This window comes from Pan troglodytes, chromosome 13 (genome assembly GCF_028858775.2).
Source record: "Pan troglodytes isolate AG18354 chromosome 13, NHGRI_mPanTro3-v2.0_pri, whole genome shotgun sequence".
Lineage (NCBI taxonomy): Eukaryota > Metazoa > Chordata > Mammalia > Primates > Hominidae > Pan > Pan troglodytes.
In genome coordinates this window covers 115527008-115553342 of record NC_072411.2, presented here as the reverse complement: position 1 = coordinate 115553342, position 26335 = coordinate 115527008, and the positions used below count along the sequence as shown (strand labels likewise).

The window sequence follows — 26335 nt, the reverse complement described above, 5'->3', positions numbered from 1 at the left end:
TCTCTTTCCCAAGCTGTTAATGGTTATACAACAGGTTACACAGAATGCACAGAATGTTTACATGGAAATCCAATGAGGAAAGAGGATTTTGCTGCCCCAAAAATTCTTTCCAAAAGTGCTATACAAAATTCGACAATCATTAAAAAGTCAGGAAACAACAGGTGCTGGAGAGGATGCGGAGAAATAGGAACACTTTTACACTGTTGGTGGGACTGTAAACTAGTTCAACCATTGTGGAAGTCAGTGTGGCGATTCCTCAGGGATCTAGAACTAGAAATACCATTTGACCCAGCCATCCCATTACTGGGTATATACCCAAAGGACTATAAATCATGCTGCTATAAAGACACATGCACACGTATGTTCATTGCGGCACTATTCACAATAGCAAAGACTTGGAACCAACCCAAATGTCCAACAATGATAGACTGGATTAAGAAAATGTGGCACATATACACCATGGAATACTATGCAGCCATAAAAAATGATGAGTTCACGTCCTTTGTAGGGGCATGGATGAAATTGGAAATCATCATTCTCAGTAAACTATCGCAAGAACAAAAAACCAAACACCGCATATTCTCACTCATAGGTGGGAACTGAACAATGAGAACACATGGACACAGGAAGGGGAACATCACACTCTGGGGACTGTTGTGGGGTAGGGGGAGGGGGGAGGGATAGCATTGGGAGATATACCTAATGCTAGATGACGAGTTAGTGGGTGCAGCACACCAGCATGGCACATGTATACATATGTAACTAACCTGCACATTGTGCACATGTACCCTAAAACTTGAAGTATAATAATAATAAATTAAAAAACTAAAAAAAAAACAAAATTCAACACTGATGTTTATTACTGATAGCTGCTATGACATTCACAATAGTGGTGAGTTGAGGCAAATTTTGGGGCTACAGAAAAATCCTGACAAAGGGGTAGAGTGTAAAATTACTTTTGTAAAGTTCAAGAAGAATAATTTGGAAGGAGGCAGTTCAAGATGGCTGAATAGAAGCCTCCGATCATTAACCCTGCAGGAACACCAAACTGAAGAACTATTCACACAAAAAGGCAACTTCATAAGAACCAAAAATCAAGTGAGTAATCACAATACCAGGCTTTAACTTCATATTGCTGAAAGAGGCACTGAAGAAGGCAGAAAAGACAGTCTTGAGTTGCTGATACCACACCTCCCCCATCCCCTGGCAGTGGCCAAGTGGCATGGAGAGAAAATCTCTGTCCTGTGGGAGGGAGACTGTAGTAATTATGGAATTTTTTACATTCGAAAATAGTGCTGCATCATCATGGCAGAAAGCAACACCAGGCAGAACTCAGCCATCACCCAGAGGGAGCATTTCAACCAGCCCTAGCAAGAGGGGACTTGCCCATCCCAGCAGTCAGAACCTGAGTTCCAGAAAGCCTCACCACCACGGGCTAAAGGGTTCTGGGGTACTAAATAAACTTGAAAGGCAGTCTACACCACATGGACTGTAATTCTTTGGCAAGTTATGATGCTATGCTGGGCTCAGAGCCAGTGGACATTAGGAGCACATGACTTAGTGAGATACCAGCCAGGGCAGCCAAGTGAGTGCTTGTGCCACACCTCCCCTAACCCCGAGAGACTCCTTCCTTCCACTTGAGGAGAGACGAGTAAAGAGGACTTTGTCTTGCAATTTGGATACCAGCTCAGCAACAGTAGGGTAGGGCACCGGGCAGAGTCCTGAGGCCCCCATTCTAGGCCCTAGCTCCCAGACAACATTTCTAGAAACTCCCTGAGCCAAAAGAGAACCCACTGCCTTGAAAGGAAGAACCCAGTCCTGGCAGGATTTATGACCTGCTGACTAAAGAGCCCTTGGGTCCTAAATAATCAGCATCAGTAGCCAGGCATTACTTGCTGTGGGTCGTGAATGAGACTCAGAGACATGCCGGCTTCAGGTGTGACCTAGCACATACAGAGAGGTGTGGTGGCTATGGGAAGAGATTCTTTCTGCTTGAGAAAAAGAAATGAAAGAGTAAAGGAGACTTGCTTTTGCAGATTAAGTAGCAGCTTGGCCCTAGTTGGGTAGAACACCAATCGGGCCCATTGAGGTCCCTGAATCCAGGCCTTCGCACTCAAATGGAATTTCTGGACCTGCCCTGGGCCAGAGGGCAGACTACTGCCCCGAAGGGAGAGTTCCAGGTTTGGCAGCATCAACCTCAAGCTGACTGAGGAGTCCTTGGCCCTTGAGTGAACATTGGTGGTAGCCAGGCTGTATTTGCAATGGGCCTAGGCTGGTGGTAGACTTCCCTGATTGTGGAAAGGGGAGAGTAGGAAGGACTTTGTCTTCAGGGGTGGGAGCTAGCTCAGCTGTAGTAGAATAGAGCACCAGGTAGATTCTTAAGATTTCCACATCCAGGCCCTGGCTCCTAGACAGCATCTCTGAATGCACCTAGGCTAGGGGAAATTTGCCACTCTGAAGGAAAGAACACAAGCCTGGCCACCTGCTGATTGTAGAGCCTTAGAGCCTTGAGTGAACATAGGTGTTACCCAGGCAGTGATTTACAGTGAATGGGCCTTGGGGAAGACTCTGGGCTGTGCTGGCTTCAGGTCAGACCCAGCACAGTCTCAGTGGTAGTGACCACAGGGGTGGCTTCTATCAACCCTGCTCCAGCTCCAGGCAGCTCTACACAGAGAGGGAAACACCCACGGTTTGGGGGGAAGTAAAGGAAAAGTCTGTACCTGGTAATCTAGAGAATTCTTCCTGATCTTATCCAAGACAACTTAGCCAGTACCTCTATAAGACTACAAAAGCCACAACATTATTGAGATTGGAGTGCCCCCTAATGAAGATACAGCTGCAGTGACCAAGAACTTAGATCATAACACCCAAGTCCCCTCAAATACCTGGAATGCCTTCCCAAGAAGGATGGGTAGCCCAGAATGTGAAGACTACAATAAAATACCTAACTCTTCAATACCTAGACAATGATGAACACCCACAAGCATCCAAGCATCCACAGCATTTCCATCCAGGACAACATGACCTCACCAAACAAACTAAATAAGGTACCAAAGACCAACTGTGGAGAGACAGAAATGTGCAACCTTTCAGACAGATAATTCAAAACGGTTGTTTTGTGGAAACTCAAAGAAATTCAAGATAACACAGAGAAGGAATTAAGAATCCTACCAGAAAAATTTAATGAACAGACTGAAAAAATTAAAAAGAATCAAGCAGAAATTCTGGAGTTGAAAATTCAACTGACAAACTGAAGAATGCATAAGAGCCTCCTGCCAACAGAATTGATCAAGCAGAAGAAAGTATTAGTGAGCCTGAAGATGGGCTATTTGAAAATACAGTCAGAGAAAGAAAAAAAGAGTAAAACAGAATGAAGCATGCCTATGAGATCTAAAAAAATAGCCTCAAAAGGGCAAATCTAAGAGTTATTGGCCTTAAAGAGGAGGTAGAGGCAGGGATGGAGTAAGAGGGAGGAAGGTAAACAGGAGGCAAACAGGAGGTAGAGAAAGACATAGGGGTAGAAAGTTTATTCAAAGGGATAACATCAGAGAACATACCAAACCAAGAAAAAATATCAGTACTCAAGTGCAAAAAGATTATAGAACACCAAGCAGTTTTAACCCAAATTAGACTCCCTCAAAGCATTTAATAATCAAATTCCCAAAAGTCACTAATAAAGAAAGGATCTTAAAAGCAGCAAGAGAAAAGAAACAACATATATAGCTCCAATATATCTGGCAGCAGACTTTTCAGTGGAAACCTTACAGGATAAGAGACAATGGTATGGCATGTTTAAAGTTATGACGGAAAAAAAAAAAAACTTGTATCCTAAAATAGTATATCCAATGAAATTATCCTTCAAACCTCAAATATCCATGAAGGAAAAATAAAGATTCTCCCAGGCAAACAAAAGGGAAGGGATTTCATCAACACCAGACCTGTCCTACAAGAAATACTAAAGGGAGTTCTTCAGTTTGTAAGAAAAGGATGTTAATGAACAAGAAAAAAGCATCTGAAGGTACAAAACTCACTGGTAATAGTAAGTACACAAACACAGAACATTATAACATTATAATGGTGGTATGTAAACTACTCATACCTTGATAGAAAGACTAAAAGATGAACTGATCAAAAACGATAAGTACAACAATGTCAAAATACAGACAGTGCAATAAGATATAAATAGATATAATAAAACTTTTAAAAGTAGAAGGATTAAGTTAAAGTGGAGAGTTTTCAGTAGTTTTCTCTTTGCTTTTTTTGTTTATGTAATCAATGTTAAGTTGTCATCAGCTTAAAATAATGAGTTATCAAATAGTATTTGCAAGCCTCATGGTAACCTCAAATCAAAAAACATGCAACAGATACACAAAAAATAAAAAGCAAGAAATTGAATCATACCACCAATAACCTTCACTAAATGGAAGACAGGAATTAAGAAGAGAAGACCACAAAACAACCAGAAAACAAATAACAAAATGGCAAGGGCTTCCTCCTTACTTATCAATAATAACACTGAACATAAATGGACTAAAACCACCTCCAATAAAAAGACATAGAGTGACTGAATGGATGAAAAATTAAGACCTAATGATCTGTTGTCTACAAGAAACACACTGCACCTCTAAAACTGAAAATAAACAACTGAAAATAAAGGAATGGAAAAGATATTCCACACAAATGAAAACCAAAAACGGGCAGGAGTAGCTATACTTATATTGGACAAAAGAGATTTCAGACAAAAACTGTAAAAAGAGACAAGAAAGTCGTTATATAATGATAAAGAGGTCAATTCAGCAAGAAGTTATAATAGTTGTAAATATATATGCACCCAACTGTGGAGCATCCAGATATATAAAGCAAATATTATTAGAGCTAAAGAGAGAGATGGACCTCAATACAATAATAGCTGGAAACTTGAAGACCCCACTTTCAGCACTGGACATATCATCAGGACAGAAAATCATCAAAGACACATCAGACTTAATCTGCACTACAGACTAAATGAACCAAATAGCTATTTCACAGAGCATTTCTTCTAATGACTGCAGAATACACATTCTTCTCCTTATCACATGCATCATTCTCAAGAACAGACTATCTCTATCCTTGGGATATACATGGCCTGGCATATTGGGCCACAAAACAAATCTTAAAAAATAAAAAAACCCTGAAATTGAGTCATGTATGTTCCCTGACTACAATAAAATTAAAAATCAGTTTAACAGGAGGAATTTTGGAAACTATACAAACACATGGAAATTAAACAATATGCTCCTGAATGAGAAAAGCAAAGAGGAAATTGAAAAAATTCTTGAAACGAATGATGATGGAAACACAACATACCAAAACCTATGAAATACAGTGAAAGCAGTACTAACAGGCGGATTTTTTAGCTGTAAGTGCCTGCCGATGTCCTCAAGTCCCTGTTTGGGCACCACTTTGCCACCTGCACGGACCTTGGGGGACTGAACAAAGGATGACAAACATGGGAATAAAGACAAAGACAAAAGAGTATATTTGGAAGAAGGGTCAGGGGACTCCTTGCTTCAAGTTAACAAGGGCCCTAAGCTTCTTCAGTCCTCCATATTTATTCGGTAAAAGAGATAGCAAGAAGAGGAGGTGATCCTTGGGTGACTATCAGTCGGCAGTTTGATTTACAGCAGGCTTGCAAGATTGCATTCTTCAAACAATAGGCTATAGATGTCCCAGTAGATAACCTCAACGAGCACGGCACCAGGGAGTGATTGCCTTCAGCAAACCTTCCAGTGGCAGGTGCAGTCATAAGTTTGCCCACATCCTGCATTCATGATAAACAGTTTGCTGTTTGATCATATACCCTCCATTGGAATGTTGAGTTGGTCATGATCCCTTTGCCGGCTCTCTACAAGTGCCTACACCAATAATAAAGAAAAACTTTAAATAAATTACCTACTGAGTCATTTTAAAGAACTAGCAAAGTAAGAGTAAACAAAACCTAATAAATATAAGAAAAATAATGAAATCAGAGCAGAAATAAATGAAATTCAAATGAACAAAACAATACAATAGATCAATAAAACAAATGTTGGTTTTTTCAAAAGATAAACAAAATTGACAAAACATTAGCCAAAAAAATTTTTTTTAAAGTAGACTCAAATAAATATAATCAAGAGGAAAAAGGGGACATCACAACCAATACCAAAGAAATTTTAAAGGATCATTGGAGGCTACAATGAGCAACTACGTGCCAGTAAATTGGAAAGCCTAGAAGAAATGGATAAATTCCTGGACACATACAACCTACCAAGATTGTAACATGAAGAAATCCAAAAGCCAAACAGACCAATAACAAGATTGACACCATAATAAAAAGGCTCCCAGCAAAGGAAAGCTCTGGATACAATGGCTTCACTGCTGAATTGTATAAAACATTTTTAAAAGGAACTAATTCCAACCCTACTCAAACTATTCTAAAAATCACAAGAAAAGGGAGTACTTCAAAACTCATTATATGAGGCCAGTATTACCCTGATATCAAGGCCAGACAAACACATGTTAAAACAAGAAAACTACAGGCCAATATTCCTGATGAACATAGATGCAAAAATCCTCAACACCGTATTAGCCAATTTAATTCAACAACACATTAAAAAGGTCATTCATCATGACCAAGTGGGATTCATCCTTGGAATGCAAGAATGGTTCAACTTATGCAAATCTATCAATGTGATACATCATAACAAAAGAATGAAGATCAAAAATCATATTATCCTTTCAATTCATGCTGAAAAAAGCATTTGATAAAATTCAACATCCCTTCATGATAGAAACCCTCAAAAAACATGGAGATAGAAGAAACATACCTCAACACAGTAAACGCCATATATGACAGACCCACAGGTAGTATCACACTGAATGGGGAAAACCTGAAAGCCTTTCCTCCAAGATCTGAAACATAACAAGGATGCCCATCATCACCACTATTATTCGACATAGTACTGGAAGTCCTAGGTAGAGCAATCTGACAAGGGAAGGAAATAAAGGGCATCCAAATCAGAAAGGACGAAGTCAAATTATCCTTGTTTGCAAATGCTATATTATACTGGAAAAAAACCTATTCACCAAAAGGACTGATAAAGTCAGTAAAGCTGCAGAATATGAAATCAACATACCAAAATCAGTAGTATTTCTATATGCTGACAGTTAACAATCTGGTAAAGATATCAAGAAAGAAACCACATTTACAAATAGTTACAAATAATATACCTAGAAGTTAACTTAACCAATCAAGTGAGATCTCTCTACAATGAAAGCTATAAAATACTGATGAAAGAAATCGAAAAAGAAACAACAAAATGAAAAGATAGTCCATGTTCATGGATTAGAAGAATCAATACTGCCAAAATGTCAATACTACCCAAAGCAATTTACAAATTCAGTGGAATCCCCAACAAAATAAAATACCAATGACATTCTTCATAGAAACAGAAAAAATAATCCTAAAATTTATATGGAACCAAAAAAGTCCCACATTAGCCAAAGCTATCCTGAACAAGAAGAAAACTGCACGAATCACATTATGTGACATCAAATTATACTACAGAGCTATAGTAAACAAAACAGTATGGTACTAGTATAAAAACAGATACATAGACCAACAGAACAGAGCACACAGAAACACATCCATACATCTACAGTGAACTCATTTTCGACAAAGGTATCAAGACATTAGGGGAAAAGACAGTGCCTTCAATAAATGGTGATGGGAAAACTGGATATCAATATCCAGAAGAATCAAACTAGACCCCTATCCCTCGTCATACACAAAATCAAATCAAAATGGATTAAAGACTTAAATTTACACCCTCAAACCGTGGACCTTCTAAGAGAAAAGTCCCAAAAGAAACTCTTCAGGACACTGGTCTGGGCAAAAATTTCTTGAGCAATACTTCACAAGCACAGGCATCCAAGACAAGTAATAGACAAATGGGATCACATCAGTTAAAAAGTTTTGCACAGCAAAGGAAACAATCAATAATGTGAAGGGACTACCCATAGAATGGGAGAAAATATATGCAAACTATCCATCTGAAAAGGGATTAATAATCAGAATATACAAGGAGCTCAAACAACTCTAAAGAAAAAAAATAATTTTAAAATGGGCAAAAGATCAGAATAGACATTTCTCAAAAGAAGATATACAAATGGCAAACAGTTAAATAAAAAGGTGCTCAACATCATTGATCATCAGAAAAATGCCAATCAAAACTACAATGAGCTATCATCTCACCCCAGTTAAAATGGCTTTTATCTGAAAGATAGCCAATAATGAATGCTGGCAAGGATGTGGAGAAAAAGTAACCCTCGTACACCATTAGTGGAAATGTAAATTAGTACAACCACTATAAAGAACAGTTTAGACATTCCCCAAAAAACCTAAAAATAAGAGTTATTTAATATGATTCAGCAATCCTACTGCCAGGAATATACTCAAAAGAAAGGAAATCAGTATATCGAAAAGATATCTGCACTATTGTGTTTATCTCAGCACTATCCACAATAGCTAAGATTTGGAGGCAACCTAAGTATCCATCAACAGGTGAGTGCAGAAAGGAAATGTGCAACATTTATGTAATAAAGTACTATTCAGCCATCAAAAAGAATGAGATCCTGTCATTTCCAACAACATGGATGGGCCTGGACATCATTATGTAAGTGGAATAAGTCAGGCACAGAAAGACAAACTTCACATGTTCTCACTTATTCGTGGGGGCTAGAAAGTAAAACAATTGAACTCACGAAGGCAGAGTCTAGAGCAATAATTACCAGAGGCTGGGGAGGGGAGAGGAGATGGTTAATGGGTACAAAAATATAGTCAGAATGAATAAGATCTAGTATTTGATAGCACAAGAGAGTGACTACATTCAACAATAATTTATAGTAATTTTTAAATTAATGAGTATAATTGGATTGTTTGTAATATAAAGAAATATAAATGCTTGAGTTGATAGAACCCCATTTACCCTGTGATTATTGCACATTGTACACCTGTATCAAAATATGTTATGTACCCGATAAATATATGTACCTAGTATGTATCCTCAAAAATTAAAAATTAAAAAAAAACTGGACTATTCTTCCAAAGATTATTAAAAAGACATTACATAAAAAGTACAGGATGCCAATTAAAATGTCATGGGAGATACCAAACTAGCAGAGTACAAGATGTCTGCCTTCAAGTCTTTGCAGTGTGCTGGTTACTAGCACAAGAAATTATATATAATTGTAAGGTGAGGGCAAAATATAGTTGGAAGTGAACATTCATTATACAACAATAAATGCTACCTCAGTTTTTTTGGTCAATAAATTTGAAAATGATATTTTAGGCTGATTGTTGGAAGGAACTTGGAAAACAGGAAAAGGAAGACAGAGAGACAGCAGGAGGGTGTATCTATTCTCATTTCTAAAGACACTTATGGGCAGGTTAAAGGATGTTTGTTGTATGTACGGTTGCAACACACCTGGCAGATTCCTGCCCTTTCAAATAAATGTTTGCATTCTGTGTCTTCCTGAATGTGCACCATGCGCACACCTTGAAGCATTCCCACAGAAAAGAAACACGACCACCTTAAACTGTGTCGGTTCTTATTTATACTGTACAATAAAATGTATAAGCTTGTAAACATACCTCAATTTATAGTTCTTCTGCATTTATACACAACACACACACACACACACACACACACACACACCCCTTCCAAGCTCTAATGTGATCATGAATATCTCTTTTACCTTTACGTAGGATATTTATTCAACATATAATTGGTGAACATCTCCCATGTACCAGGTACCATGAAAGGTGCTGGGAATTAAACATGAAGAAGACAGTTCTGTCTTGAGGAATTGAAAGGTTCATTTAGCAAAAACAAAACATTATAATACAGAAGCTCTTTTGTTACAAATTTTGATTACAAAATCCTACTCATGTATCCACAGATATCATACATGCAACCATTATGTATACTTAAGAAATTTAAGTTACACTTTTATCCCTATCATACATTATATACAACCCTTATTACGGCTTTTAACTAACTTAATTATGAGGTTAACAAAACACCACAGAATAAGCACAAAAAAGCAAGCAATCTACAAACTAGCGAAACATGGTCTCACTTTGCAGACTGCTGAATGATCAAAAATTACTCTAGCCACATGTGACCCAGAAATCTGTTGAGGACAAACAATGGTAGCTCTAGCATAGCTTCATTTTGTCTATGAACATTCTAAAGTTGACATTTTCTAAGTAGACAGGATTCTATATTGTGTTATGATTGCAACAATAGAAATCTGCTAGGTGAAGTGATACACAATGGAGAAGAATATTTCCCTTGCCTTAGATACGTGAATGAAGGCTATGTTAAGGAGACTATTAGGTTGAACGTTACAGACGATGAGGAAATACAACAGATAAAGAAAGATAAACCAATATTCAAGGCAAGAAAACATCTGAGGCAAAAACAAGGAGTGACAATTCAATCCATTAAGGCTCAGGGTCTTACGGAGAAAGGGCCAAAGATAAAGTGGAAAAACTAAACAGGAAGCATATCAAGAAGGCAAAGGCAGGTGGAAGGGTAGACACATTGGGAATTTACGTACAGGGGAGATAAACTGAAATTTGCGTTAGACACATCTTTTAGGTGGAAATAGAAGGAAGCATAGTACCAGCAGCATGCAGTAGCTCAGATGAGAAAAGAAAGAGGGTAGCTTTAAGGTAGACTAAGTGAGGATGAAGGTAAAGAGAAGGATATGAAAGATGTTGAGGACATAAAACTTTCCAGACTTAAGAACTAATTAAATGTTGAATTGCAAAGAAGTGCTAAACTACATATTAAAATTAAGTATCTTGACAAATTTTGAACTGTTTTAATGTGAGTTCCTTTGACAACTTTAGTTGACCAGTGAGAAACAAAAAAATAAACAATGAAATCCAAGTGGTCTTAAAACTTAAATGTTACTTTATTCGGGGCTTCATTTCATCAACTCCTTAATTCACATTAAGTCAAATATATTGGCTTGGATAATCTGTAGACATGGCTTTGAGTACAAGGAGCCTGGGTCTCTAACTAAAATTAAGTGTGTACATGGAGAGAATGGGAATTCAATAATGACAAACAGCTCTTTTTCTTGAGACTAGTAATTGAGTCTAAAAGTAATGAAAATTGTTTAAGAATTTAATCCATTAGCATTATGATGTGAGAGTTAACATAATGGTATAGGTTGATGCAAAAGTAATTGCGTTTTTTTCCGTTAAAATAATGGTATAGCCACAATTACTTTTGCACCAACCTAATATTAATCCCTCGTGAGATTAAGATCTAAATAAAAGGAATACAAATTTATTAATCCTAGACTATATTTTGGTATATTAACATAATAGCAAGAGAACTTTTTTATATTAATTCTTAATATATTTGAAAATTTCTGAGAATAGAATTCTATAAAATGTGTCAAACTTTATGTTCTCGCAACACTTTATACTATTAAAAATTATTGAGTACTCCAGACAGCACTTATTTATCTGAGTTATACCTATCAAGAATTATATATTGGATATTAAATTTTAAAATATTCATTTATTTACTTTAAAATAACCATAGCAAAACTTCTACACAGATAACATAGACAGAATTTTTTTAATAAAAACTACATTTTCCAAAACAGAGAAAGAACTAATGAGAAGAGTGACACTGTTACAAATTTTTACAAATCTTTTTAGTATTTAGAGGAACAGCTAGATCCCCATATTTGTTTCTGCATTTGACCTGTTGTGATATGTTGTCTCAGTTGAGCTACATGAGGAGAATCCTCCAGCAGGTGTGTAGTTGGAAAATGAAAGACAACATAAATTCCCTAAAAGGGGTCTTGGGGACCCCAAAAGATCTCCCACAATACTTTGAGAACTATTGATACATATGGTAAAGAACATTCTCACTTGGGTCAGTCATCAATTAGTCTTCTCCAAAAATAGTTAAATATTCCAAAGAAATTCCATAAATTCTACTTAAATTCTCAGGAGGAGGAGGAAGAAAAGGAGGAGGAGGGAAGGGAGAAGAAAAAGGAGGAAAAGGGGTAGCAGGAGGAGGAAAAGCATCAGGGAATTGAACAATTATATGACTTGGGTGTCTTGCTACTGTCATATTTAAAGATCAAAATTCTACATTTATAAAAATTAGAAGTCATTATGTAATTATAGCAGTATAAAAGACCTCTGAGATTGTACCTTGAAAATTAACAGAATAAACTATCAATAACCAAAGAGGCTGAAGAATTATCCAAAAAAATGGCAAAAATACACTTACAAAAAGGCTCAGAATTTAGAAGGGGAGACCCAGCTTCAATGTAAGTAGACCTTTCTTTTCATATATTTACATACAAATATCCCTAAGTAATACATACAGACACACAGACACAATCTAAGGAACATATATATAGTCCTACCTTTACTTGTATTCATACCTGTAAAATACTTAAATTTCAAGAAACTACTGATAGTATAATCAAACTACATAACTGTTATAGATTAATAACATTTCCTATCTTCTCAATATTTTTCAAGAATAACTTTAAATATAATGAAAATTATTTAATTCAGAATTCAGATCATTGAACCCACTAAGAAAACAGATAGTATCAAATACACAATTTAAAATTTATAAAGCAAACCATGCAATCAATTCTCAAATATTTAATCTATACCACCCACGTTTAAAGGAAATCATAAGAACTTGGCCCAGTGTGGTGGCTCACACCTGTAATCCCAGCACTTTGGGAGGCCGAGGCGGGTGGATCATGAGGTCAGGAGATCGAGACCAACCTGGCTAACATGGTGAAACCCCGTTTCTACTAAAAATACAAAAAAAAATATTAGCTCGGTGTGGTGGCAGGTGCCTGTAGTCCCAGCTACTTGGGAAGCAGAGCTTGCAGTAAGCCAAGATTGCGCCACTGGACTCCAGCCTGGGCAACAGAGTGAGACTGCGTCTCAAAAAAAAAAAAAAAAAGGAAATCATAAGAACAAGAACGTATTTAAATGTCAACTATTCAATAAGTCGCAATAAGTCATTTTTTGTTAATATTTTAACAAATAAGATAATTTACATTATTTCAACTTAACTTTCCTAATAGTATCATAACCATTTACTTGCAATCTTCAATGAAAATTTTAAGAGTTCTGTGCATAGAGATTACTGTATCCTTTAACATAGAAGAAAATATATCTTGTTTATGAATATATATAAGATCAGAATAAAAAATGGATTTAACAAGCAATAAGTATTCTTTAAAAGAGAAAGCCCATAGCACAATTCAAATTACTGAAGATTAACATACTTTAGAAATAAAAAGCAAATTAAAAAATATAACTAATATGCTTACGATAAAATGAATCCATATTTAATTTTAACAGCTTAAGGACAACTTCTGTGAATTTTCAGCATAATACTGTTCCTCCAAAGAATTTTTTAAAATGAGGTAAAAAGAAGCTAAATGAGAGTCAATCAGCTATAGACATGCCAGAAATCAAGAATGTTAACTCATGTAAGGTTATGATAAAGAAAAGCTTCCAATAAATTGATAAAAGAAGAATTACTGATATTTGGCTCAGTAGATACAACAGCTACTACAATGTATCTCTTCCTCAACTGCCCTCTGATTTATCTTTGCATTACAAACACTTTCGACCATGATAGCAGAAGGAAGCAATTACAGTTTTGTTCAGTTTTTTCATTCAATGATCCATTTATCCATTCTCTTATTTAACTGCTATTTATTTAGTGCCAACTATGTGCCAACTATGTGCCAAGCACTGTATTAGCCACATGTACTTTACCAAATACCGATACAAATGAGCGGTACATAAAGAATTTGTCAAAATCCTTAGTGATGTAAAGCAAGAGGATGACGATAAGTGAATAAACATATCAGTTGCATGTCACTGAAAATGCTATTCATACATTTTAAACCTATTCCTACAAATTATTGCTTTGAGATATCCAACAGACTAAGTCTATGGAATAGACTTCACTTTGTGTCTACCAAGCAGAAGCTATGTCCATGGGATGCATTAGAGAATGTCATTTACTATGAGCTGCAGCCCTCCATTTACAACAGAATGCAATTAATTCTGGCCTGAAAAAATCTTCCTCTAGAGCTTTTATTCCAATTTTGAGTGGACAGACATTTTGAAAAGGAGTTATTGGACTTCTAGATTGAAGAAGTCTACAGAATATGGAAAGAATGATATGGTATAATATGCAGTAAAGTCTCACATACAATTCCACACTGAGGAAGGCACATCTGCAACCAAAAAGGAGTTTCACAAATTCCTTCACATTTCTCTGTAGTAAAGGGGTTAAACACTGAAAGAAAGCATGCTTCTTAATGTTGGTACAAAATAAAACATTTTTAAAAATATTTTTGCCATCATATTAAATGGTTCACAATTTTAATGAGTTTTCAATTTTAGAGGAATGCCATCAGTTTTATGCACTTTTAGTTCATTGTATTATAATCAAAAAACATCCCCCACCACATTCCTTAACATAATTAGTTCATAAGCCTCACAAGAAAGCCGTATTAAGCATTCCCTGTAAGATTAATACTTTCATGTAAAAAAACACAAAATGGTTACAAAACAGACTGTAGAACTTGTATATGACACTAAATTCTAAACATAAATGTTGAAAATTATTGGTTTATCCTCCAGTGAGATTAATCAGAGTTCAGAGAGAAGGTGTCACTTGATACAAAGTCATGCAAGAGTGACCATGATGTGGAGAATGGCAATCCAAAAAAGAGTAAATATGACTGCTTGCCTTAAAGTGAAGGCTTGATCATAAATAAACCGAGATGAAAATGATACAACAGATGACTGAACTACACTAGTAAGTATTTACATTTAAAAGACTTTCCAAACTTCATATAAAAAGCACTACCACTAAACTATAGACTACACTAGTGTTCAAATTCTCACCAAAATTTCAGTATCTGTAGCCTGTTCTTGGGCCATCTGAATTGCTTTTGCCAGATCTTCTTCACCTTCTGGGATGCTAAAATTGTCATCTGGTATCTAGATCACAGAGAAAGAGAAGGATAGGAAGAGTGAGCAGAAATATAAAATACTTTATTTCACTTCAGAAATAATTTTGCTTCACAAATCAAAGGATCAAAGAAATACTTTATGTAAAATACCATGTCATTCTGAAGATCCATGAAAAATGAATAACTGCTTTCTTCTGACTTCCTTGTAAATGTCAATAAACGTCACTTCTAATAAATTCAAGATTAGTTTGTGGGCAACTGCTTTTATCTATAATAGAAAATGTAATCTAACAATTCTGCTGAAAAAATAATAAGGCTATCTAAATATCACCATTCTTGCCCCATCTCAAGTGCTTTCCACCATCACTTTTTCAGAACTACTAGCAACTGAAAATCTCTCATTTATTAAAAAATAAAACGCACTGAGCATTAAAATCTTGAAAGGACGTGACGGATTGCAATTATGATTAATGACAGTTAAGACTTAACACATGCTTCTTATGTACTGATCACTGGTTTAGGCCTTTTACATTTATTAACTCATTCAGGAACTTCATGTGGTACACATAATCTCCATTTTACCAGTAATAAAAAGCCTGTCTCCAATTTTCGTCCTGTCTCTTGCTCACCCAGGCTCGCCAGGCTTATTTCCACACAGTTTCATTCACAGCCTCTGTCATCTACCAGTGATTTTATCCTCCAAGTGTCCGAAGTAATGATAGGTCTCGGGAACAATGAATTAAAGGAAAGCTTTGAGATAGGAACCACATTAGATAGAAATACTGTTAAGCTGGAAGGATGCATAAGGCCTCTGCTCCAACTGAGCAGTGGGAAGCTAGGAATCCTTGACAAGAGCAGACTGGATGACAGGAAGGAAGTGCCTCCTGAACAGAGATAACAGTTTATGGTAGGAATCTACAAGGCAGGTAATAAGGAGCTGAACCTGAAGGACGATTAACAGGAAAATCAAAAGAATCAGATGTATTTTCCAATTTAAATGTTTAAACAGAATTTTCACATCTCATTCTTAATCAGCTGATACTAGCTAAATTCAGTTGAAAAACTGGTATCTCTTAAGAAAAAAGAATGGTTCTTACATGTTTCAGAAAATAAAATGAGCATTTCATGAGAATGACTGCAATAAATTTACAGAATAAACACCTAAAATTAACATGTTACCTCTTCATATTCATAGTCATCTTCAGATGCTTCAGTTATGGTGACCTCTGAATATCTTGTCAAGTTTTAATCTCAAAAAATATAGAATAAAATTATTGCACAAAAATTGATTTGACCTTCAAATATAGTATTGGATTCAACTATCTCACCAGGAAGTTGGTAAATATATATAATTTAATCTTTAAAAAATTTGTCTTCCCCATATAGCCTATAAATCTAGATATTGTAAAATAAAATACTTAATTATTTTTCACAACTCAAATCCAGGAAAACCTACATTGCTATCTGTCTTTTGACTGTTTACTATCTATCTAATGATTTCAAACTTGATTCTATGAAGGCTTATGAAAATATACATAATATCATAAGGTAGCGTGAATTAGAAACAGGTAAGAAAAAACAGTAACTTTTTCAAATTCATCTTAAACCACAATGAATTTTCCAGAGCTCCTGAGTTAACTATTCACAGTACATGAATAAAATGTGACTTTATTTGGTTTAAAGTATTGTGAATGAACAAAACAAATGCACACCAATATTTAAGAAAAAAACACATATCAATGCTTTTATCAGTAAAATTTAAATTTTACTTTTCCATGTATCTCCATTTTTAAATTATCTTTATAGGAAAGATAACTTAATTTTTAAGTGAATATAAAGTATATAGCAATCATAATTCAAAATTTCATAAATACTGAAGAAATTAAATATCAATGGAAATGATTCTAACATAAAATAATTCTAAGAGAACTGCTTTAAGACTTTCAAAAACTATAAGTTACTCTAATTACATATGAAAACTTCAAGACAATATTTTATGTTAAATCACAGCACACACCAGCAATGCTTGTTGTTGTTGTTATTATTGTTGTTAGGTTTACATTTTTTTCGATTACACTGACTTGGTTATGCCAAGTTTAAAATGTGTGAATTAAACACTTTAATGCATGGTAATGGTTATGAAAATCAAAGATAAGATTAGCCTAGTTTTCATTTTGCTGCTGATTATAAAATGTCTCTGGTATTGTTTACCAAGCATTAGCTGAAAGGGTATATAACAACTTCTGTTGCTTGTAACAAGAATAGATAACACTTACACAGTATTTAATAGGAGACAGGAACTGTTCTAAGGGTTTTCCATGTATTAACTAATTTCATCCTCAACCTGCCTATGAGGCTGGAACTATAACTCTATTTCACAAATCAAGAATCAGAGGCATAAGGTTCCACAGCTAGGACCTAAAAGAGCCCAGATGTTTAGGTTTCACCATATTATATTGCCTCTCCATGTTCTGTGTGGGTTTTCTGTGCTACATAAATACATAAAGTGTTTGCCAATTATTTTCCACAGAGATCTAAACCTATAAATGTATTACTGCTACTAAGCTCCATCACAAGTAATCATCCTGTATTTCTTATCCCTATCCCTTGCAGGGACACTTAAGCCCCATTCCATTATGACCAATCCTCAGATACCAGGTATCTGTCAAAAGGTCAGTATTTTATTGTAAAACATGAATAAGTGCCTCTCCTAATAACATAGTGAAAAGTAATTAGGCTCAAAAATAGCTAGTTAAATGATTAAACAAAAAAATAGTTGCACACTTGCAGTCTATTCCATAACCTTAATTCATCCATATTAAATACTACAAGGAGTAAAATACCTCCTTTATTAATTATCTATTACTGTAGAACAGCTTCTAATAGTATTTGCCTCACTCTCTAATTCCTTGCCATCAGCCTCTTTTAAAGACCATAAGGCTTCTACTAGCAATCTGTTCGAGGTATTTTATCTTTCACTAACAAAGTATTTCCAACATCTCCCTAATCCCCAGTTTCAAAGCTACTCTGTTACTTTTTATCTAACACCCTACTCCAGATACTGAACCTGAAGGTCATGCTAAGTGAAATGTTAGATACAGAAAGACAAATACTGCATAATCTCACTTATATGTGGAATCTAAAAAAAATTCCAACTCTACAGAAACAGACATTAGAAGGGGAGTTACCAATGAATAGAGGGTAGGGAAAATGGGGGGATGTTCATCAACGTTGCACAAACATTCAGTTATAAGATGAAGAATTTATGGAGACCTAATGTATAGCACAGTAACTATGGCTAATAATAATGGAGTGTCACTTGAAATTTGTAAAGAGAGTAGAACTTAAATATTCTCACCACAAGTAATATAAAAATGAAAAGGTAACTATATGAGGTAAATAGGTTAATTAGCTTGGGTGTGGTAATCATTTCACAATGTATATGTAAATCAAAATATGTTGTACACCTCGAATATATGTAATTTTGCCAATTACAACTCAATAACGCTGAAAAAGGAACAATAAGCATTTATTATATTGTAGTTTCTCTGGGTCAAGGGCTCAGTAATGGTTTATCTGGTAGAATCTGACTTGGGGGTCTCTCATGTCATAGTCAAAATGACAGCAGAATTAGGGTCATCTGAAGGCTGAGATGAGGCAGCAGGATCCATTTCCATGGCAGCTCACTGACATTGTACTAGTTTCCCAGAAGACCTCAGTTCCTCCCCATGTGGGTCTCTCCACAGGCTGCTTGAGCATCCTCAAGATAGGTGGGCTAACTACCCCCAGAATAAGCAGTCCAAGAAAACAATGTGGATGCCACAATAGCTTTTCTACCCAAACATCAGAAGTCACACATCATTTCTTCAATATCCCACTGGTTACATGGGTCACGCCTATTCAATGTATGAGGATTACACAAGAGCATGAATATTAGGAGGTAGGGCTCACTGGATGTGTATTAGTTCATTCTCATGCTGCTATGAAGAAATACCCAAGACTGGGTAATTTATAAGGAAAAGAGGTTTAATTGACTCATAGTTCTGCATGGCTGGGGATACCTCAGGAAACTTACAATCATGGCGGAAGGCACTTCTTCACAGAGCACCATGAAAGAGAGAATGGGTGCAAGCAGGGGAAATGCCAGACACTTATAAAACCATGAGATCTTGCGATACTCACTCATTATCACAAGAGCAGCATGGGGGAAACTGGCCCTATGATCCAATTACCTCTACAAGGTCCTGCCCTTGACACATACGGATTATTACAATTCAAGGTCAGATTAGGGTGGGGACACAGAGCCAAACCATATCAGGGTGTCATTTTATTTTAGAGACTGGCTTCCTTCCATACTATAAGAGTGTTAACAGTCAATATATGTAAAGCATTTAGATTAGTGCCTGGCTTATAGTAAATGATATACAAGTGTTTATTGTCATTTCTTTTCTCACTCTGGAAAGAGATGAGTATCTATGGAAAAAAAAATCTTTTAAATTTCTCATGCCTCTGTTCCCCCATATGTTAAAATGAATAAATAAAAGACATTTTAAATTTCCCTCCAGTTATAGATTTATATCTTTCTGATAGTTTTATATAATGAGATAAAATTTCCAAAGGTTCAGCTAGAGGAAGTCAGCCTCTTTTCTATGAAAAAGCATGACCCCTTCTGAGAGACAGCTCCTAGAAAGTAATTTTGTAAGCGGTCATTTGTATGTCTCCAGAAAAGCAATGCCATCCTTCACCATGTTCACATCATAATAATTTCAAAAAGAAGTAAATACTCTAAAAGCTTCTGGATAGACTTTAAAGTTGTAAATAAGCCAACCGCTGATAAGATTATATGAGGAAGATGTCACATGGCAATATAGAGTAGAAAAAAAGTGATTTGTCCTCGAAGCATAGAAAATATCAATCAACACTTACATACTCCTACCCAGCAAATATTCTAGACAATGGCTTTTTATCACCTCAATGTATTACTTTCCCACAATCAAAAAAGATTAAGAGAGTACATAACTACCATTTTATAAAGCTTAAAAGTATTTTCACATGGACCAAAACTATATTTATTCTCACACAACCCAGTGAGGTCAAACAGCACAGATACAGCCATCTCTAAATTAAAAATGAAGAAACTGAATCAGAGATTAAAAGATATGCCCAAGATCACATAGCTGTGAATGACAAAGATAAATTCCTGAGATACAAATGCCATAAATTTGCTGCTACGTAGTACTGTTTCTACAGTGACACAATAGGAATACACAATTTTTTAACCAATATCTTAGGTAATGAACTCACCTATTTTTTTCCAAAAACTCTGAAGTGTTATATTAATAACAGGTAAATCAAATCACATAAATAGCTCAATTTGAAGACCCCCAGAGGAAAGAGAAGTAGAAAAGAGCTACAGGCTACAGACTCAAAACAAAATCTAACCAAGGGCAAGAGACTGATGGGACAATACGTCAGGTAGTGGACAAAACAATCAAACTAGGAAGATACATACTTTGATTGATTTTTATGTATCCACAATATAATTTATATTTAAAATTTCCCAAAGGCAACTCAGTTTAAATGTCACAATGTTATTAAAGACATAAATGTACTTTGACACTTATGTTTGTACGCATCTGTTTACCTGGCTAGCTAGCTGGCAGTAGGCACAAACTGATCCTAAAGTGATTCTGCTACAGTTTGCAAATACACACACTATACAAAATGTAACAATTAATGAATGTGGAAATTGGAGGAGAAAAGGAAATAGTATTATAGAAATAAGATTAAGATGCAGCAGATACCATAGGTCTCATAAGATTGGTCAAAAATAACCCCCAGATTTGACTCTAAGCTTCCCAGTAACCAGGGTAAAAAGGGACATGGAATCAGATACTATCTCTGTATCAACCCAATGAAAACAGATGAGTTTCTCAACAGATATCCAGCAATATCTGGTTGCAAAGCCTGAGAGAAATGACATTCTTGGGTTCTCATAAAAAGAATAGTGCACTGTAGAGATATCAATCCCCTTGGCCCTTGGGACGGCAAAAAAGGCAGAGTGAAGTAGGATGTGATGGAGTACTGTATGTGAAAAACTTTGGAAAGCATTGTTTTGGATAACAATCTTGCCAGAGTAGAAAAGGTTAATTCGTCAAGAATGATAAAACTCTGTACACTCTGGTTCTACTTTCACGGAGCAACTTTCTCATCTGTAATTTAACCTCTTAGGTGATCCTACTCTCCAGGAAACATCCATACAATTAAGCTAATCACAGTTCTCATGCAAAGTTATTCTTTCACTGAAATAATAAGCTAGCATTCTGGCCTAAATCCAGTTTCTTAATGTCAAGCTGCCTTTGAGCCCTTACAAAACTCCCTTCCCTCTAACTGCCTAGTATTCCTTCGAAGAACACTGGTGAATTTCAGTTCCAAAATTTTTTTCTGCCCTGTCTGTTCCCCTCATATCTGGTTCTTACCTATCTGCACACTTGGCCTTGACTTGACACTTAATACTGTGCCTTGTTTTCTAGATTGTTCTTGCCTAGGGTAGTGTCCATGGCTCCCCTTATCTCCCTGCCCTGAAGCCACAGCCCACAGTACTATTCAAGTCCAGGCCAGGTTCTGTATTCCTAGTCATAACCTAGACACAGACTGAGGCTCCCATTCCTCCCAAATCTGCATTTGCTCTGGAAGGAATTTAGTAGCACTCGTGAGTTTCATAGCATGAATTAGTTTCCTGGTATTTTAGTCACCATGGGTGAACTATCTCATAGTTTCTGCACTAGCAGAGCCTGCACCAGACCCTGATATTCTCGATCTTTTCAAAAAATGGGAAAATGTAACACCCACACTGAAACTGCCAGGGAGCCCTAAGCCCATCACAGTACTACAGAGAACACAACTGCCAGAAACCTCGGTGAGACATTTTGGTTGGCCTAATGGCGCAGAGCTTGAGGTGCCAATTGGTATGAGGGGGAGACAAATAACATTCTGCAAATGGACCAGAGCCAGAAACCAATGAATAATTTTCAGATGTGAGCAGCAAAGTACCTTACACACTGGTCTCTTCCACTGCTGCATTTGTAGGTAGTGTTTACTGCCAGCGGTAGCAGCATCTTTATGAAGAACTGGAGTGAAACATATAGCTAATTATATTTTACATGATTTCCCAAAGCTACTATAGACAGAAATCATTTTGTAATCCTTGCCATCACTGCAGAGCCAACGTACGCAGACTCAATCTAAAATCTAGCCTGGATCTTCCATGATCAACATTTTACTTATTAAGTTGAAATAAAAATACTGTAAATAGCAAATATCATAGTCTTGGTCCCTTTCTTAGGAAGGCCAGTTTAAATAAGTTAACTGAATAATACAGACAAAAATGGAAGGCAGCTGGCATGCTTGTGGTCACATTCCCTTTCGCCAATTGCTCCCTGCAGTTTTTACCACACAGTCTTCATGAGGACTCAGAATTCTTATTAATATCCTATACCAGGGAGCCACTACCAATTCAACAGAATTGGCAAGAGTGGAAATGTACTGGCCACCCCTGTCCTACATAGCTGTTGCATATCTTCTACCTTCATAACTGGAAAATAACTTTTGTTCAGCATGTAAGACTCAGTGCTCATGGCAGCTGGTGGTATAAGTCTTTCCAACTTCTAAGCCAGGAGATCCAAAGATATGGACTCTACATGTGATATTTCTATCTGAAAATATAAAGGCTAGAGATTAAGATATTTATCTACAGGCTTGCTACTTCAATTACAGTCCTTAGACCAGCAGCAACCGCAGCACCAGGAAGCTTCTTAGCAATGCAGAATCTCAGCCCCCTTGCCAGACTTATTGAATTAGAATATTTATTTAAAGCTCCACAGGTGAGTCATATGCACATTAACGCCTGACTAAAGGACACAGAGCAAAACACATTTTTTTCCTCTCCAAATAGCCTATGACTTTTACACAAGTAAATATCAACACTCTGGATTTAGTAACATAGTTCTTAGTCTGTCTATACGCAGGTTGTGTATCCTTTTCCTTTGAATATACATGGGGTATGTATGTTCTAATATCTAAGAACCCATGCACAAATTAAATTCCAGTGATAAGAAATACACTGTTAGGGTTCAGAACAATTATAATACTACAAACATTTCAGAGAAGTACCATTTTATAACAGAAGAAAAAGTGGTTAACACATGTATCTAAGAGAATGTTAGTTTTAAAAAAGAAAAAGAAATCTATGCATCCACCTTTCTAAATGTTTTACTTACTCAACTACAATGTTTAGCTTTAAAAAAAAAAGTTTAAAACCATACAGTAAATTTAAAAAAAGGAAAGGCCAGGTGCGGTGGCTCACGCCTGTAATCCCAGCACTTTGGGAGGCTGAGGCGGATGGATCACGAAGTCAGGAGATCGAGACCATCCTGGCTAACACTGTGAAACCCCGTCTCTACTGAAAATACCAAAAAAAAAAAAAAAATTAGCCAGGTGTGGTGGCAGGTGCCTATAGTCCCAGCGACTCAGGAGGCTGGGGCAGCAGAATGGCATGAATCCGGGAGGCAGAGCTTGCAGTGAGCCGAGATCGTGCCACTGCACTCCAGCCTGGGAGACAGAGCGAGACTCCGTCTCAAAAAATAAAATAAAATAAAATAAAATAAAATAAAATAAGGAAAACTTCAATTTTAATTAAAGTTATCAGTCAACATTACTATGGCAATGAAAGACTAGATAGAACTGTTAAGAAGACAGCAGCCTGCTACAGTGGCTCATGTCTGTAATCCCAGCACTTTGGGAGGCCAAGGCAGTAGGATGCCTTGAGCACAGGAGTTCGAGACCAATCTGAATAGCAGAGTGAGACCCCCGTCTCTACCAAAAACAAAAACAAACAAACAAACACAATTAGCTGGGTATGGTGCCGCACATCTGCAGTCCCCGCTACTCAGGAAGCTGAGGTGGGAAGATTGCTCAAGCCCAGGAATTTGAAGTTGCAGTGAGCTATGATCATGCCACTGCACTCAAGCCTGGGTAGCAGAGCAATACCTCATCTCTAAAAAAATTATAATTTTTTTTAAAGGTAGCATGGTAGAAGTTAAGATATTTATCTACAGGCTTGCTACTTCAATTACAGTCCTCAGTATCTCAGATAAGGGCATCAGTCTAGTGTGATCCTCATATTTCAGGGTCTAGAGTCCTTAATTTTGGAGTTTCAGAAAGAGTTGACTTTGGGACTCCATTCAGAGCTGATTAGCTTCACAGAACTGGCTTAAACTTACTGAACTCTCAGAAATTACTGCTGGGGGTTGGGGAGCCTTTTTCATTGGCCAGTAAACTTACACCTACCATCTAAAAAGCCAAATCCTTAGTATTAGAATGCCCAGAGAGAGGAAATAATCAAAAGCTAGAGGAGCCAGATGTCCATATAGAGGGAGGTATGTAACAAAAACAATACCTTGAAGCTCCACTTTCCTAGGGTCCATGTATTCATTTACTATTCCTTGAACAAAGTCTCTTTAGACAAGGAACAACAAAGTCAATTAACCCTTAGCTTTCTTAGTACAAATTCATACTGGCCTTCCAATTGGAACTAGGCAGTCCCAAATGTCTGCAGCCATACATTAATAGGCAGCCCTTCCTCACTACTACACAGTTGAAAACCTCACCCAAGTTGTGTTGATTTCTAATAAGGGATTCATTCATTCACAAAAGACAATCAACCTTCTTTCTAGGTTCTGGAGATATCTACTTGACCCTTTACATATCTATCACATAGCTAAAATCTCACCTTATATTTTATAATGCTGCAAGTATTTTTCTAATGATGGGTTCTAGAGAGGATTCATATACTCCATAACTCAATTTCTTAGTGTTCTGACAATAGTTAAGAACAATGTATATTTGTATCTCACCTTGTTGAAGTCTAAAACATAAAAGCAATGATATTCTGGGTTCCTTAGAAGAGAAATAGGTGGCACTGTTATAGCTAGGAGATTACAGGGAAAGGGTGTTGCAGGGTAAGAACTCTTTTTCCTGAACCCAGTGTGTAAACCATTATAAAGGACATGGGACCTTCATTAATGTCCCCCACAAGGTGGATCCTGGCTGTTTATGGTTTGGACATTAGTCTATTCATACTCTTCATAATTGAGTATTTAAAAGCAGAAAAGTGAGAGATTTCCTAAAGAATTCAAGTCAACTTCTTTCAAAGTCTTGCTCGATATTGATAGCTCATTGTCTAATGTACTAGGAGCATCTGTTGAGTGATAAATAAGGGAAATCCAGGCCAAATGCAGTAGATTAGAAGTGATTGAGTATATGTGCGAAGCAGAGGACATCAGATTTCTGATTCATCTGTGCATATTATAACTTTTATTTACCCATCACGATAGCTCAATTAAATTACCTGAAAGCAAAGACTTTAAACCAAAGGAAGTCTCACTTTGGCAACTATCATAATTGCCTTAAGAAACAATGTCAAACAACATTACACAGGCAACTCTTAATTAACCATGTGAAGAGTGCCCAGGGATACAGGAATAATTGGTATTCACAAGTAATCCTCAAACTTCATTTCAACTGAGAGTTGAAATGACTAAACCTCTTCCCTCAGCATGGAATATAGCAAAATAAACTGGTTAAATGTTTAACTGTGTATCCCCTGACTACCCTTTGGTTAAAATACAAAATAGCAGTCAGTCAACCAAAGAAAGAAGAAAAGCAAATGGGTTGGATAATTCACACAACGGTTAGTAAAATCGTAAAAAGTTACAGTTGCTTATATGTTTTAAAGTTCAAATAAGTGTGATTATTTGAAAAAGTCTTTGTAAGACAGGTTTGCAAACTGCTACATCTTGGCAGGTGTGACTCAGTGATCTCCCCGCAAATTAAGTAAACCTGATTTTCATTGCTGAAAGTTGTGTTATGTTAGACTCCTACCATTTATTTCACAAAGATGTTTGCAAAAAGTTACCTCATTGTGTCAATCTCATGTTAACAATTAAACTATGTGTTCACGGAAATAATTTTAATGCAAACAAAATTACAAGATGCCTGGTTACCATTCAGTAGCAAGGGCACTGGATATAGATAAGCTTAGGAAGAATTATGAAAATCGTTGTTAAAGAGGAATATCACTGGAAAAGACTGCCTGTTACATCTACGAAAACAGTATAAAACCTCATTTATGACACTAAAGCACCCATATATTTCTTTCAAATTCATTTCAAGCGATTCGAATTTCTATTCCTGT

The 26335-nt window shown here is 36.4% G+C and overlaps 1 protein-coding gene across 8 annotated transcripts in view; it reads right to left on the bottom strand.

Annotated features, from left to right (window-relative positions):
- SPAG16 (sperm associated antigen 16) overlaps positions 1–26335 on the bottom strand; it is a 1140172-nt gene that overhangs the window by 1112459 nt on the left and 1378 nt on the right. For 5 of the 8 annotated variants that reach the window (XM_001148592.5, XM_054679316.2, XM_016950433.4 and 2 more), the window contains exons 2-3: positions 16261–16307; positions 15014–15109 (exon numbers count right to left, since the gene is read on the bottom strand). The exons of 1 other annotated variant lie outside the window; for it this stretch is intronic. In XM_001148592.5, coding sequence (XP_001148592.1) covers positions 15014–15109; positions 16261–16307 — 143 coding nt within the window. Of the gene's footprint in view, positions 1–9774; positions 9845–15013; positions 15110–16260; positions 16308–26335 lie in introns of those variants that run through there. 2 more of the 8 variants (XM_009444219.5, XM_016950435.4) reach the window with 2 other exon arrangements.